This window comes from Dama dama, chromosome 24, assembly GCF_033118175.1.
Source record: "Dama dama isolate Ldn47 chromosome 24, ASM3311817v1, whole genome shotgun sequence".
NCBI classification, from domain to species: domain Eukaryota; kingdom Metazoa; phylum Chordata; class Mammalia; order Artiodactyla; family Cervidae; genus Dama; species Dama dama.
Genome location: NC_083704.1, coordinates 40,434,102 through 40,449,033, shown reverse-complemented (window position 1 = coordinate 40,449,033; position 14,932 = coordinate 40,434,102). Strand labels below are relative to the sequence as shown.

Here is a 14,932-nt window from a genome sequence, read left to right as displayed (position 1 = left end):
CTTATCCTTTTGTCTTTCAAATGACCTCTTCTTGAAAAGACAGAGGTGCTCAATCACCCAGAGCCCAGAGAAGGGAGAAGGAACAGGAGGGGTGGACTTCAGCATTCTAGAGCCCAGAGACTCCTAGATGAGTTGTATCTCGTTTTGACAGCAGCAGTAGAGTAAATGACAAGCCCTGTCAGGTAATGCATTTATCTTCACGGGCAAAGCAGCCGTTTCAAAGCAAGAATCTCAGATGTTGTCACATCAGCTAAGACAAGAAGTCATAAAGCAGAATGGCTATCAGTGCAGGAGGTGCAGTGATATCTAGACTGTAATTAGGAGGAGCTGTGAATGGGCACTCCAGCTCCAAGCTCACCGGGAGCCTAGACTTTCTTCCTCTGGGTTTAGATTCTCAGTCACATAATCAGTGGAGTCTTCATTAGCCAACTTGGAGCTCAAGTTGCTGAGCTACCCTTTATTCTAAGAGTTTTATGGCAAGAGTAGCTTTGCTGATTCCCCCAAATGTTAAGTAATGAAGAAAAATAATAATAATAAAACAAGAAAAACAAAGAGGGTCTCTATCCATTTCTTCAACAATTCTTTCAATCAATAGATATTTATCCCATGGTCCAGGCACTCAGCCAGGTGTGGGCTGATCACTGAGGTAGATCCAGTCACTGGCCTCAGAAGAGCAGGATTCTAAAAGAACAGACAGATATACACCTGGCAGAGTATGTGGTCAAAGCGGGTGGCAGGGCTGTGGGAGCAGTGAGGACGGCAATGGGCCCCATCTACGGAGGCCTTCCTGGATGAAGTGGCATCTAGACTAAAGCTTACAAGAAGCATATGAACTGGTTAGATGGAAAGATGGAGAGAAAAGAGGCAATAATTTATACCCAGTTGTAAGAAGATATCAGGCGTATTTGAGAAATGGACAAAGTTTGTATGACTAAAGAATTAGGGGTAAGGGGATTGGGAATGTAAGCAGGATTTGAGGGGCAGGAGACAGAAATATTATCCAGATGATTCTGAGGAATGAGAGAAGTCAGCAACACTGATAATGTTTACATGCATTTGAAATCCACTTACTGGGATTCCCCCGGTAGCTCAGTGGTAAAGAATCCGCAGGCAGGTTGGATTCCTGGCCCAGGAAGATACCACATGCCGAGGAGCAACTAAGCCCATCCACCACAACCACTGAGCCTGTGCCCTAGAGCCTGGAAACCACAATTACTGAGACATAACCACTGAAGCCTGCCTATTGCAACTACAGAATAGCCCCCACTCACTGCAACTAGAGAAAATCTCATGCAGCAAGGAAGACCCAGGACAGCTGCAAATAAAAAAAATTCTTTTTTAAAAGATCCATTTAATACATGTAAATCCATGGCTGATTCATATCAATGTATGACAAAACCCACTGGAAAAAAAAAAAATAAATAAAAGATCCATTTATCTTAAGGTGGTTTTCCATGAGTAGACTACTGATATATCTCAAGAGATTCCTACAGTGATTTTTTAAAAGCTGAATAATCATAAAGCAGTTATTAAAATTCAATTCTACACAAGAATGAAATACATGAAAATCAGAGAAAAGACGCTTATTTCTTAGATACGATGCCTTATCTAGCTTCCCACCCCCAAGACATAAAACTCTATGATTTTAAACATTTATAGTTCAACAGTGAGGTTTTTTTTTTCTTTCTTCTTTCAATCTCAATGGTTCATGGTATACTGCTCTAATCACATTGTGTGTGTGTTGCTCTTTAGTCTCTCAGTCGTGTCCGACTCTTTGCGACCCCCGTAGACTGCAGCATGCCAGGCTTTCCTGTTCATCACCATCTCCAGGAGCTTGCTCAAACTCACGTCCATTGAATCAGAAATGCCATCCAACCATTGGGTCCTAGGTCATTCTCTTCTCCAGGCTCAATCTTTCCCAGCATTAGGGTCTTTTCTAATGAGTCAGCTTTTCGCATCAGGTGGCCAAAGTACTGGAGTTTCAGCTTCAGATCAGTTCTTGCAATGAATATTCGGGATTGATTTCCTTTAGGATTGACTGGTTTGATCTCCTTGCAGTCCAACACATTCTCAGGAGTCTTCTCCAATACCACAGTTCAAAAGCATCAATTCTTCGGCACTTAGCTTTCTTTATGGTCCAACTCTCATATCCATACATGACTACTAAAAAACCACAGTGTTGACTAGACAAACATTTGTTGATAAAAGTAATGACTCTGCTTTGTAATATGCTGTTCCGGTTTGTCATAGCTTTTCTTCCAAGGAGCAAGTGTCTTTTAATTTCATGGCTGCAGTCACTATCTGCAAGTGTCTTTTAATTTTATGGCTGCAGTCACTATCTGCAGGGCTTTTGGGGCCCAAGAAAATAACAGTCTGCCATTGTTTCCCCACCTATTTGCCATGAAGTGATCAAGTGGGCTTGTAGGTCTTCATACAACTGTTCAAATTCAGCTTCTTCAGTGTTACTGATCAGGGCATAGACTTGAATTACCGTGATGTTGAATGGTTTGCTTTGGAAATGTCATTCTGTCATTTTTGAGATTGCATCCAAGTACTGCATTTTGGACTCTTTTGTTGACTATGATGGCTACTCCATTTCTTCTAAGGGATTCCTGCCCACAGTAGTAGATATAGTGGTCATCTGAGTTAAATTCAACCATCCCAGTCCATCTTAGTTCACTGATTCCTAGAATGTTGATGTTCACTCTTGTCATCTCCTGTTTGACCACTTCCAATTTGCCTTGATTCATGGACCTAACATTCCAGGTTTCTATGCAATATTGCTCTTTACAGCATCGAATCTCGCTTCTATCACCAGTACCATTCACAACTGGGTATTGTTTTTGCTTTGGCTCTGTCTCTTCATTCTTTCTGGAGTTATTTCTCCATTGATCTCTAGTAGCATATTGGGCATCTACTGACCTGGGGAGTTCATCTTTCAGTGCCTTATCTTTTTGCCTTTTCATACTGTTCATGCGGTTCTCAAGGCAAAAATACTGAAGTGGTTTGCCATTCCCTTCTCCAGTGGACCACATTCTGTCAGACCTCTCCACCATGCCCCATCCATCTTGCGTGGCCCCATACAGTATGGCTTAGTTTCACTGAGTTAGACAAGGCCATGGTCCATGTGATCAGATTGGCTAGTTGTCCGTGACTGTAGTTTCAGTCTGTCTACCCCCTGATCCCCTCTCTCAGTGCCTACTGCCTTAGCTGGGTTTCTCTTACCTTGGACGCAGGGTCTCTCTTAATGGCTACGCAGCAGCCGCTGCTCCTTACATCAGACGCGGGGTAGCTCCTCTCAGCCACCGCCCCTGACCTCAGGTGCAGGGTAGCTCCTCTGACCTTTTCATTCCAATCCCAAAGAAAGGCAATGCTAAAGAATGCTCAAACTACTGCACAATTGCACTCATCTCACAGATTAGTAAAGTAATGCTTAAAATTCTCCAAGCCAAGCTTTAACAATACATGAACCATGAACTTCCAGATGTTCAAGCTGGTTTTAGAAAAGGCAGAGGAACCAGAGATCAAATTGCCAACATCTGACGGATCATCGAAAAAGCAAGAGAGTTGCAGAAAAACATCTACTTCTGCCTTATTGACTATGCCAAAGCCTTTGACCATGTGGGTCACAATAAACTGTGGACAATTCTGAAAGAGATGGGCATACCATACCACCTGACCTGCCTCTTGAGGAACCTGTATGCAGGTCAGCAAGCAACAGTTATAACTGGACATGGAACAACAGACTGGTTCCAAATAGGAAAAGGAGTATGTCAAGGCTGTATATTGTCAACCTGCTTATTTAACTTCTATGCAGAATACATCATGAGAAACGCTGGGCTGCATGAAGCACAAGCTGGAATCAAGTTTGCTGGGAGAAGTATCAATAACCTCAGATAGACAAATGACACCACCCTTAGGGCAGAAAGTGAAGAACTAAAGAGCCTCTTGATGAAAGTGAAAGAGGAGAGTGAAAAAGTTGGCTTAAAGCTCAACGTTCAGAAAACTAAGACCATGGCATCCAGTCCCATCACTTCATGGCAGATAGATGGGGAAACAGTGGAAACTGGCTGACTTTATTTTTCTGGGCTCCAAAATCACTGCAGATGGTGACTGCAGCCATGAAATTAAAAGACGCTTACTCCTTGGAAGGAAAGTTATGACCAACCTAGATAGCATATTAAAAAGCAGAGACATTAGTTTGCCAACAAAGGTCCGTCTAGTCAAGACCATGGTTTTTCCAGTGGTCATGTACGGATGCGAGAGTTGGACTATAAAGAAAGCTGAGCACCGAAGAACTGATGCTTTTGAACTGTGGTGTTGGAGAAGACTCTTGAGAGCCCCTTGGACTGCAAGGAGATCCAACCAGTCCATTCTAAGGGAGATCAGTCCTGGGTGTTCATTGGAAGGACTGATGTTGAAGCTGAAACTCCAATACTTTGGCCACCTGATGCAAAGAGCTGACTCACTGGAAAAGACCTTGATGCTGGGAAAGATCAAGGGCAGGAGGAGAAGGGGATGGCAGAGGATGAGATGGTTGGATGGCATCATTGACTCGATGGACCTGATTTTGGGTGGACTCCGGGAGTTGGTGATGGACAAGGAGGCCTGGCGTACTGCGGTTCAATGGGTTGCAAAGAGTCGGACACAACTGAGCGACTGAACTGAACTGATGAAGTGATAGGACCGGATGCCATGATCTTAGTTTTTTGATTGTTGAGTTTTAAGCCAGCTTTTTCACTCTCCTCTTTCACCCTCATCAAAGGCTCTTTAGCTAGTTCCTCTTTGCTTTCCAGCCATAAGGGTGGTGTTATCTGCATATCGGGAGTTACTGATATTTCTCCCTGGAATCTGGATTCCAGTTTGTGCTTCATTCAGCCCAGCATTTCACATGATGTACTCTGCATATAAGTTAAATAAGCAGGGTGACAATACACAGCCTTGACATACTCCTTTCCCAATTTTGAACCAGTTCATTGTTCCATGTCTGGTGCTAACAGTTGCTTCTTGAACTGCAAACAGGTTTCTCTAATCACATTACTGTTAATTATACCCAGTACAGGAGTTAGAGAATTGGTTAAACCCTGACCATGCTCTTTGCTAACTGTGTGATTCAAAGCAACCTATATACCTCTCTGAGCCTCTGTCTCCTCCAATGGATCCATCTCTTGGGACTGCTGTCAGTATTTGGTGAGACAATGCTGGAGGTAGATATTTCTAGCTCCATTTTACTAGAGATTAAAAAGAGAGAGAGAGAGAGACTCAGAGAGACCAAGATGACCAGCTGTAGAACAGCCCTCAGATTTTACACCAAGGCTTCTGAGTCATTCTGCATCTAGTTCTCTCTTTTTCCACAGTAATTTGGGATGGGGTGGGGTGGTGGTAGTAATTTTCAGTGATACTGTAAAGAACAACATTGCATAGAAACCTGGAATGTTAGGTCCATGAATCAAGGTAAATTGAAAGTGGTCAAACAGGTGATTCCAAGAGTGAACATTGACATTTTAGGAATTAGCAAACTAAAATGGACCGGATGGGTGAATTTAATTCAGATGAACATTATATCCACTACTGTGGGGAAGAATCCCTTAGAAAAAATGGAGAAGCCCTTATACTCAACAATAGTCTGAAGTGCAGAGCTTGGGTGCAACCTGAAAAATGACAGAATGATCCCTGTTCGTTTCCAAGGCAAGCCATTCAGTATTACAGTAATTCAAGTCTATGCCCCAACCACTAACGCCGACAAAGCTGAAATTGAACAGTTCTATGATGACCTATAAGACCTTCTAGAACTAACATCCAAAAAAGATGTCCTTTCCTCATAGGAGATTAGAATGCAAAAGTAGGAAGTCAAGAAATACCTGGTGTAACAGGCAAGTTTGGCCTTGGAGGACATAATGAAGCAGAGCAAAGGCTACAGAGTTTTGCCAAGAGAACGCACTGGTCATAGCAAACACCCTCTTCCAACAATACAAGAGACAACTCTACACATGGACATCACCAAATGGTCAATACCAAAATCAGACTGACTGTATTCTTTGCAGCCAAAGATAGAGAAGCTCTATACAGCCAGCAAAAACAAGACTGGGAGCTGACTGTGGCTCACATCATGAACTCCTTACTGCAAAATTCAGACTTAAAATGAAGAACGTAGGGAAAACCACTAGATCATTCAGGTATGACCTGGTCAGGCAAAACAGTAACCATCTGTTTTACAATAGGAGGTCCTAGTAAGGAACACAGAACTAATAAGCCAGCATCAACCGGAAGAGATCTGGAAAGTTCAAAAGGTGACACCACACGTCCAACCAACTCCCAGAATCCTTCTCGCTGGCATCCATCTTGGCTGATCAATGTATGCGCCACCAGGAAGGACTATGAGTCAGAATGATTGGCCAAAGACAACCCGGAAAATAATCCCTTCACCATAAAACCAGAGACTGCAAGCCACAAGACTGCAAGCCCGGGTTCCTTATCCTACTGCACTCTGCCCAGGCGCCCCTTCCCAATAAACTCTCTTGCTTTGTCAACCTATGTGTCTCCTTGGACAATTCATTTCCAAGTGTTAGACTTTTGGGCACTGGAAGTGTCCCCCCTTCCTGCAACAAAATCATTGCTGATGGTGACTGCAGCCATGAAACTAAAAGACACTCACTCCTTGGAAGAAAAGCTATGACAAACCTAGACAGCATATTAAAAAGCAGAGACATTACTTTGCCAACAAAGGTCCATCTAGTCAAAACTATGGATTTTCCAGTAGTCATGTATCCATGTGAGAGTTGGACCATAAAGAAAGCTGAGCACTGAAGAATTGATGCTTTTGAACTGTGGTGTTAGAGAAGACTCTTGAGAGTCTGCTGGACTGCAAGGAAACCAAACCAGTCCATCCTAAAGGAACTCAATCCTGAATACTCATTGGAAGGAATGATGCTGAAGCTGAAGCTCCAATACTTTAGCCACCTGATGTCAACAACTGACTCGTTAGAAAAGACCATGATGCTGGGAAAGATTGAAGGCAGGAGGAGAAGGGGATGACAGAGGATGAGATGGTTGGATGGCATCATCAACTCGATGGATATGAGTTAAAGAAAGCTCCAGGAGTTGGTGATGGACAGGAAAGCCTGGTGTGCTGCAGTCTATGGGATTGCAAAGAATCAAACACAACTGAGCAACTGAACTGAACTGAGTAATTTTCAATGATAATATAATTAAATTTTATCTATGATGACCCTTTTCATACTATGGAAATAATAAATGTTTTTGAATCAAAACAAGAGGAGTAGAAAATAATAATGACTATAGCAAAAATAGCACTAAATGAACAATTTAAGTGGGTGAACTGTATGATATATGAGTTATATTTCAATAAAGTCACTTATAAAAATAGCACTGGATAAAAAAAAAAATAGCACTGGATGAGAAGTGAGTAACGTGGCATTAGAACTGGTATGATTTTGAGGAAACTACGTTTGCTACTTCACTTTTTTACCTGAAGATACGGATGCAAAACTTGCATTGTCTTTGCCAAAAAACTAGGATAAAATGGAATTCTGAACGGCAAAATCCATCATGGTACCCAGAAGGTTCTACTACACTATGATGACAATAAAACAAACTTGAGAACAAACAGCTTTATCTGTTCATTTCTACTGACACGTGAGCCTCCTAAAATGTACAGAAAAGGAAGTCTACCCCAGCTCGCAAGCACCTGTTCATGAGATCATCCCTTCTCAAAAAACCAAAGTTACTGAAATATCGGCAGCAGGAAGTTCTGGAAAATATAGACTGCAGGAGCTCATTTCCCTGTGGCATAGTTACAACATCACTGGAAAGATCTGTGACTCAATCAAGGGCTTCCTCATCCATGAGCACAACAGCTTGGTACTGAGTTCTGCTCTATCAGTCACATGGGCCAAAGAACCAAAATAAACACAAATATGGCCCCAGTCATCTAAGCCCATAACCGAATCCCATGTCACCCCTGTTCAAAGGCACACACACTGCGCCAGATTCAGAAACAGACCTCTTCCGAGTTTCCTTCCCGTTTTATGTAGGAAATATAAAATTAAATGTTACCTGTTTTCTCTTTAGTAAAAATAAAAGAAAACTCTCTCCACATTCTCAATTTCTGATTTATTGGTTTCACAGACATGAAACATCAATACCAATGGCTCGATATAAGCAAAGACAAAATATTATTTTCCACTGTTTTTTAAAAAGCTGAGGTCATTTTGCCCCAATTCCTACAGAGTGATAAGCTTAAAATCAAGCCATTTAGCTCATAGTCAGGTCCAATAAATCAGTGGAAAAAATAAATGGAAAAGCTTGCCAAAATGTAACCATAGTAACACCACAGATGCGTTAAGAAATGGTGTGCTCATTTGCTTCATTCCCCAGTTCTTAAATTGGAATCTGAGTAGGGGAAAAATTACACAGAGAACAATCATGATTCTGCAATTACTGAATTCTGCAAAATTGCATCCAACCTGCTTACTAGAACTTCAGAGGCAGCAACGGTCGAGCTACAGAAATAGCCCTGGATGGCCTACAAGTCCCAAATCCCTGAATCTGCCATGTAACAGTTACTTGATCGCTCTGTGACTGTGTTTCCTCATCTGGAAAATGGGTACTGGAAACCTCAACCTCAAAGGGTTGCTATTCTAAGTGTAAAATGGGACAGTACATCAGAGGTAGAACAATGACTTGAAACCCTAGTCACCTTTGGCCTTGCTTTAATCGGCTTACCTTCGTGTCTTGATTTCTTTCTTTATTTTTTTTTTCTTCTTTTTTTTCTTTATTTTTATAAAAATAGAAAGGCAATCCCTGCCCATTCATGTGAGTAACTGTAGGAATTTTCATTATTATTATTATTATTATTAATCCAAGTGTAAGGAACAGTTAGGATATTATTAGGATTATGCCTTTCAATACTAATGATGCAAAATTAAAAGAACTGGGGGCCAGAGATTCACATTAATGCATGACCACATTTTCTCTGTCAAATGCAGCTCTGAAAATAAATAAATAAATAAATAAATGTGGCTCTTCCACTCAGCAGAAAGAGGCAACTTTGGGGCACTGACTCAAGTCACTTGCAGTCAACTCAGTCTCTTACTCTGGGAGTCTTGGCTTTATGAACAGGTGAAGTGGAAGGCAGGGTCTGTTCTAAAATCTGATTGCTAAGGGTCTCCAGCTACGCTTCCAGTCTAAGTCCTTGCAGAACCATGGCATGCCTGAAACCAATTCTGTTCATCATTCTGCAGTAGTATGAGGAAACACTAGCACTCTAGCACATCACTGGAAAAATATTACTTCTTTTAAAGAAAACCATCCATAGCAAACAAATTAGAGCAATAAGCAGAGTAACTTGAACTTCAAACTTGTCTGCCTGTTTTTAGGTGATTAAAAAAAATTTTTTTAATTATAAAATTTTGAAGGACTGGATAATAGGAAAAATGAAAACTCCCAAGTAATAAAATAAAAATCATTCTATCTTCTTATTTTTTTAATTTTTTTCTTCCTATTTTGAATGAAGGTAAATAATCACATGTCATCCCAGGATTCTCATCTCATAATGAGTTGGATGAGAATGTAGTCTGGTAGAGCATGGTAATACCTCATGATCTGGTAGGCTGATTCCCTCCTCCTTTCCTTCTTTCCCTTAACCACAAAATTTCCAATGTCATAGTCCCTACATTCTATTATCTTGCTTTCTCATACTTGGTCTTATCTAATAGGTTTGGAACTTTGGGATTTTTAACCTGTAGATTTTTAATCTGTGGAATCACAGAGGCTTTCTTCAAAGAAAATCATACATTAAATCATGATTTCTTAATCTCATTAAGGTGGGGAGGAAGAGAGAGTTCACTGAGGCATTCCCTTTGTTGAGGGCTACCAGAGACCTACTGAAATCCTCAGAGGTCAGTTTGAAGGCCTCTGGTCTGGTCCTCTCCACTCATGACAAAAATGGTTAACATTTATGAGGCTTACACCATGCCCATACGATACAAACACACTGACAAACGTCACTCCTTTGACTTTCTAACAGTTCTGTGAAGTTAGTAGGAGTAAGATGTCCTTTTCACTGCTGTGAAAACATGACCTTACAAAGGATGAATAATTTGCCTGGCATACACAAGCCAGGACTTGAAAAACCAAGTAATTCACCTGGCTTAGTACTCTGTCTTACTGTCAATTTTTTTGCTTGTTTTTACATTCTTTTGCCATTTTTTGGCCTCCCCACGCAGTATGTGGGGTCTTAGTGTCCTAACTAGAGGTAGAACTCATGCCCCCTACATTGGAAGTGCGGAGTCTTAACCACTGGATTGCCAGTCCCCCATTGTCAATTTGGACTCCCTACACTTAGGGAGTCACTAAGTGAGCAAACTGCCAAGTATTCCAGAACCAGCTATTGCTTGTCCTCCCTCAACTTTTCATACACCCACCAGCAGTAAGATGTCCCAAACTGGCTACTTACAAGGCACAGCATGGCGGTAAAGGTTATCTCTTATGGTCTGCTGGAGCTCATGATCAGGCGACCCTTTCTGGAACCTCTGATTGAGAAAATGTCGCAGGTCTTTGTTCAGCTTTCCTCCTACAGGAAATATATAAAACAGAAGGAATCAAACATCAGGTTTCCTAGAGAATGAGCAGCCTGAGAGCCATGTATGAGAAAGCCATATGAAGCCATTCTAGTCTGCCACCCTCAGTCATCAGGAAGACTTAAGTTTAGGTATTCCTATGCAGGGGAAAAAGCAAGCAGGAATGTAATAAAGATAAAACAGCACTGAAACAGCATTAATTTGGGGGTCCCAATTCACATAATACTAGGAGACTCAAATAACAAAGAATTCAAAAGAGGCTATTACATTTAAAATGTGTATTGTAGACACTTGCAAACATTATTAGATGGAAAGTGGATGGCTGAAATCTTACAGAGGACAATCTAGCAATAGCTGACAAATTATAAAATGCTCTTTGACTAGGGATTCAATTGGAATAAATTTACTCAATGGCTATATTTGCAAAAGTCTGTCCAAATCTCCAGTATTGTTCATTGAAACCTTTTTGTAACAGTGAATAAATAAAAATAAACACAAAAAAACCCTGGAAACAACCATCAGGAATCACTAGATCTTCATGTGTTGGAAGTGCAGGAAAATATGTGGAACGGTAACTACTATCTGACCTTTTATGTGACAAGAATAAAGAAAAGGAGAGACCATGTATTAATGGAAGGAACCACCAACAAGTTTAAACAACAGTCTCCTTCAGGACGAAGGACTTGAGTTTGGGAAATAAAAGAGGAGACATCACCTCTTCATTACACAGACAGAAAGAGACAGATAGATCTGACTATTCTGTGTTGATTTATAAGCACTAAACACACTTTTTTTTAAAATTGGTGTTGCTTAAGCAATAGTTATCTGGGCTGGTCTATGTGTTTATTTCTTTTTAATTCTCTCCAGTTAACAGACCGAAACAAAAGCTTAAAAAATATATTATTACAAAATGTATCACAGAAAGAAGTAGGTAACCAAACTTTTTTTAAAAATTATAAGCACAAATTATAGTCTACATGATCAGCAGATGGCTTATAGATCAACATAGCTAACACTTATTCTTAATGGAGAAAACTGCTTCAGTGACAGCTAAAAATAACAAGGCTAAGATTGTCCTTCCGTTTTTAGACAAGATAAAAATTAGTTAAGAGCATTTTTAGCCTTAGAGAAACAATGCAGTATCCGTGTGAACCACAAAATTCACGTCTTCAGAAGATAATTTTCCCATGGTCAAAAAGAGCAAGTTGTGAGGATGAAAGTTTTGATGGTTAAGAAGATGCTATGACGCCTAGGAGAGGAACTACTGATCTTTATTTTAGTATCACATTCTAAACCAGATTCCCTACTATAGCTGCTCATTTTAGAATAGACTAATGAAACTCAATTTGAACTATTTTATTTGAGTTGTAGTACACCTAAGATTTCAAGTGGCCAAAAGAAAAATATATAGCTCTATCTCAGATCATTCAATTATTCATCAAATATTTATTAAGTAAGAAGACACACACACATATTTCCTACTCCCCCAAAATGGTCTGAATATATAGTTTATAAAATATATACAATTGTGCATTAAGCATATGAAAAGATATTCAACATCATTAATTATTAGAGAAAGACAAATTAAAGTCACAGTGAGATCCTACTACATACTTGCCAGAATGGCAAAATCAATATTAGGTTTTAGCAAGACCGTGAAGCAACAGGAACTTCTATATACTGCTAGTGGGTGTCTAAAATGGGAAAACAATTTGACAGTATCTTATAAACTAATCTTCACTAACCATTGTTAGCAAGAGAAGTGAAAACAAGTACACACATATAAACACACAACATATAGATGAATCATCACAGTGACTTTATTCATTATATAATAGCCCCAAATTGGAAACAATCCAAATGATTATCAACATTGAATGGATAAGGGAACTACATTATATTCAAACAACAGGATGCTACACAACAATTAAAAGACACAAACCACTAACTAATATTGATGAATCTCAAATACATTATGCTGAGCAAAAGAAACCAGACACAAAAGACAACATATTATCTGATTCCATTTACATATAAAGCTTCAGAGCAGGCCTATCTACAATGACAGAAAACAGTTCAGCAGTTACCTGGAGTGAGAACGGGCAGAGATTAGCACACAGGGAATAAAATCTATAGAGTATACCTATAATTTCCTGGCTTTGCAACTGTATTATAGCTATATAAGAATGTTAGCACTGGAAGAAGCAGGGTGAAGGATACACAAGAAGTCTGAACTATTTTTTTATGACTTCCTGAGAATCAACACTGATATCAAGACAAAAAACTTTTTTAAAAGGGGGACTCAAAAGGAAACTTTGGGGGGTGATTCCAATACAGTATATCTCAATTGTTGTTAGTGATAACACAGGTTTACACATTTATCAAAACTTATGGAATAGTATATCTAAATGGAGACATTTTATAGTATAGAAACTGTACTATCATAAAATCAGTTTCAAAAGTTTAAACTGTACATAATTATTGAAAGACTATATGGTAGGCACTGTTCTTAATGCTTAGTTTTCAATTTTTCATTAAAGAGAGAACCTGAAAGAAGAGTGGAGTAAATCTTGGTGGTTAAGACAGACAGGCTTGGGTGTGAATCCTGGTTCTACTCTTTATTAGCTGGTGAACCCAAGTGCCTTTGCTTAATCTCTGAACCTCACTTTTCTCATTTATGAAAACAGAGCACTGATGTAACAGTAGCTCTAATACAAGACTTGTAAGGATTAAATGAGATTCAAACAGTACTTGGCAAAGAGAAAGCACTTAATAAAAGATGGAGATTATCACTAGAGTGGGCCACCATTGAAGCAAGTGGAGAAAGAGCTGAGATCATCCCAAAACGGACTGTTATTCCTTTTAAAAATACACATAGGGAATTCCCTGGTGGTCCAATGCTTAGGACACCAAAGCTCTCACTGCCAAGGGCCTCCCTCGGTTCAATCACTGGTTAAGGAACCAAGATCCTAAAAAGCCACAAAGAGTGGCCAAATACATACTCATACAAAATACTAACTATGAATTCATATATAAGAAATTATAATTAAAATTAACTTTTAAAAAATGCACATAAAACTTTTGACTTACATGGCCAGAAACAAAATACAAGCACGGGGAAATTTGGAATAAAGGATACTTCTAGAGTTTCCAGAAGGGAATAAAACTCTCAGTTCAGTTCAGTTGCTCAGTTGTGTCCAAATCTTAGAGATCCCATGGACTGCCGCACGCTAGGCTTTCCTGTCCATCACCAACTCCCGGAGCCTACTCAAACTCATGTTCATCACATTGGTGATGCCATCCAACCATCTCCTCTGTCATCCCCTTCTCCTGTCTTCAATCTTTCCCAGCATCAGGGTCTTTTCCAGTGAATCAGTTCTTCGCATCTGGTGGCCAAAGTATTGGAGTTTCAGCTTCAGCGTCAGTCCTTCCAATGAATATTCAGGACTCTGATAAAACTCTACTGCACTAAAATTTTCTGGACACGTGTAAACTGGTTAACATTTAGCACAGGTTTAATACACTCCTGGCACTGTGCCACCAACTTGAAGGACATGAGTTTGAGCAAGCTCCAGGAGTTGGTGATGGACAAGGAAGCCTGGCGTGCTGCAGTCCATGGGGTAGCAAAGAGTTGGACACGACTGAGTGACTGAACTGAACTGAACTGAACTGTCACTTCACTGGAATTATTCAGAAAATAAAATCAACTAGTAAATTACTGATATGGGATAGTCATGCTGGCCAACTCTACTTCTAGGTCTAAATATTCTTGAATTTGACCACAAGGACAAGAAAGTTTATCAGCAAAATCCCCATTGCCTAGAACCTAGGATTTATATTCCCCTAGGAGACCAGAGTTCTGTGCAATAAAAACACACCGACAGTTAACATTTGAGCTGTAAGTTGTAAAGATGTTATGGGATCCAAATGTACCACTGCCTAAGTCAGAAGCAATTCCAAAGACTCAGGATTCAGTATCTCTTTGTCTCAAACAGGTCTTTATAACTTCAAAACAAAAATCCAAAGAAGACTCAGGATAGAATATTTCTTTATCCCACATAGATCCTTATGAATCATATTCAATACCTATCAAGGTGAACCTGGGGCATTGAGACTGGAGGCATTCTTAATTCATAGACACTCTGTTTACACTTGAGCTTTACAATCAAACTAGCCAAGCTAGCTAAAGTTTATGATCATCAAACTAAAACGCCTCCCTACTGCGGATGTGCAAAAGGGCAGGGTTAACTAAGCTGCCGGTTAACATTTACTCTGTGTTCCATGACATTTATAAGCCAAAAGCCTCAACCTTCGCATTACATTAGAAATAC

General features: G+C 40.0%; 1 protein-coding gene across 14 annotated transcripts in view; it reads right to left on the bottom strand.

Annotated features, from left to right (window-relative positions):
- The window catches only part of MAGI1 (membrane associated guanylate kinase, WW and PDZ domain containing 1), a 630,820-nt gene that overhangs the window by 245,987 nt on the left and 369,901 nt on the right, over positions 1–14,932 (bottom strand). For all 14 annotated transcript variants that reach the window (XM_061128127.1, XM_061128130.1, XM_061128132.1 and 11 more), the window contains exon 2: positions 10,478–10,594. In XM_061128127.1, coding sequence (XP_060984110.1) covers positions 10,478–10,594 — 117 coding nt within the window. The remainder of the gene's footprint in view (positions 1–10,477; positions 10,595–14,932) is intronic.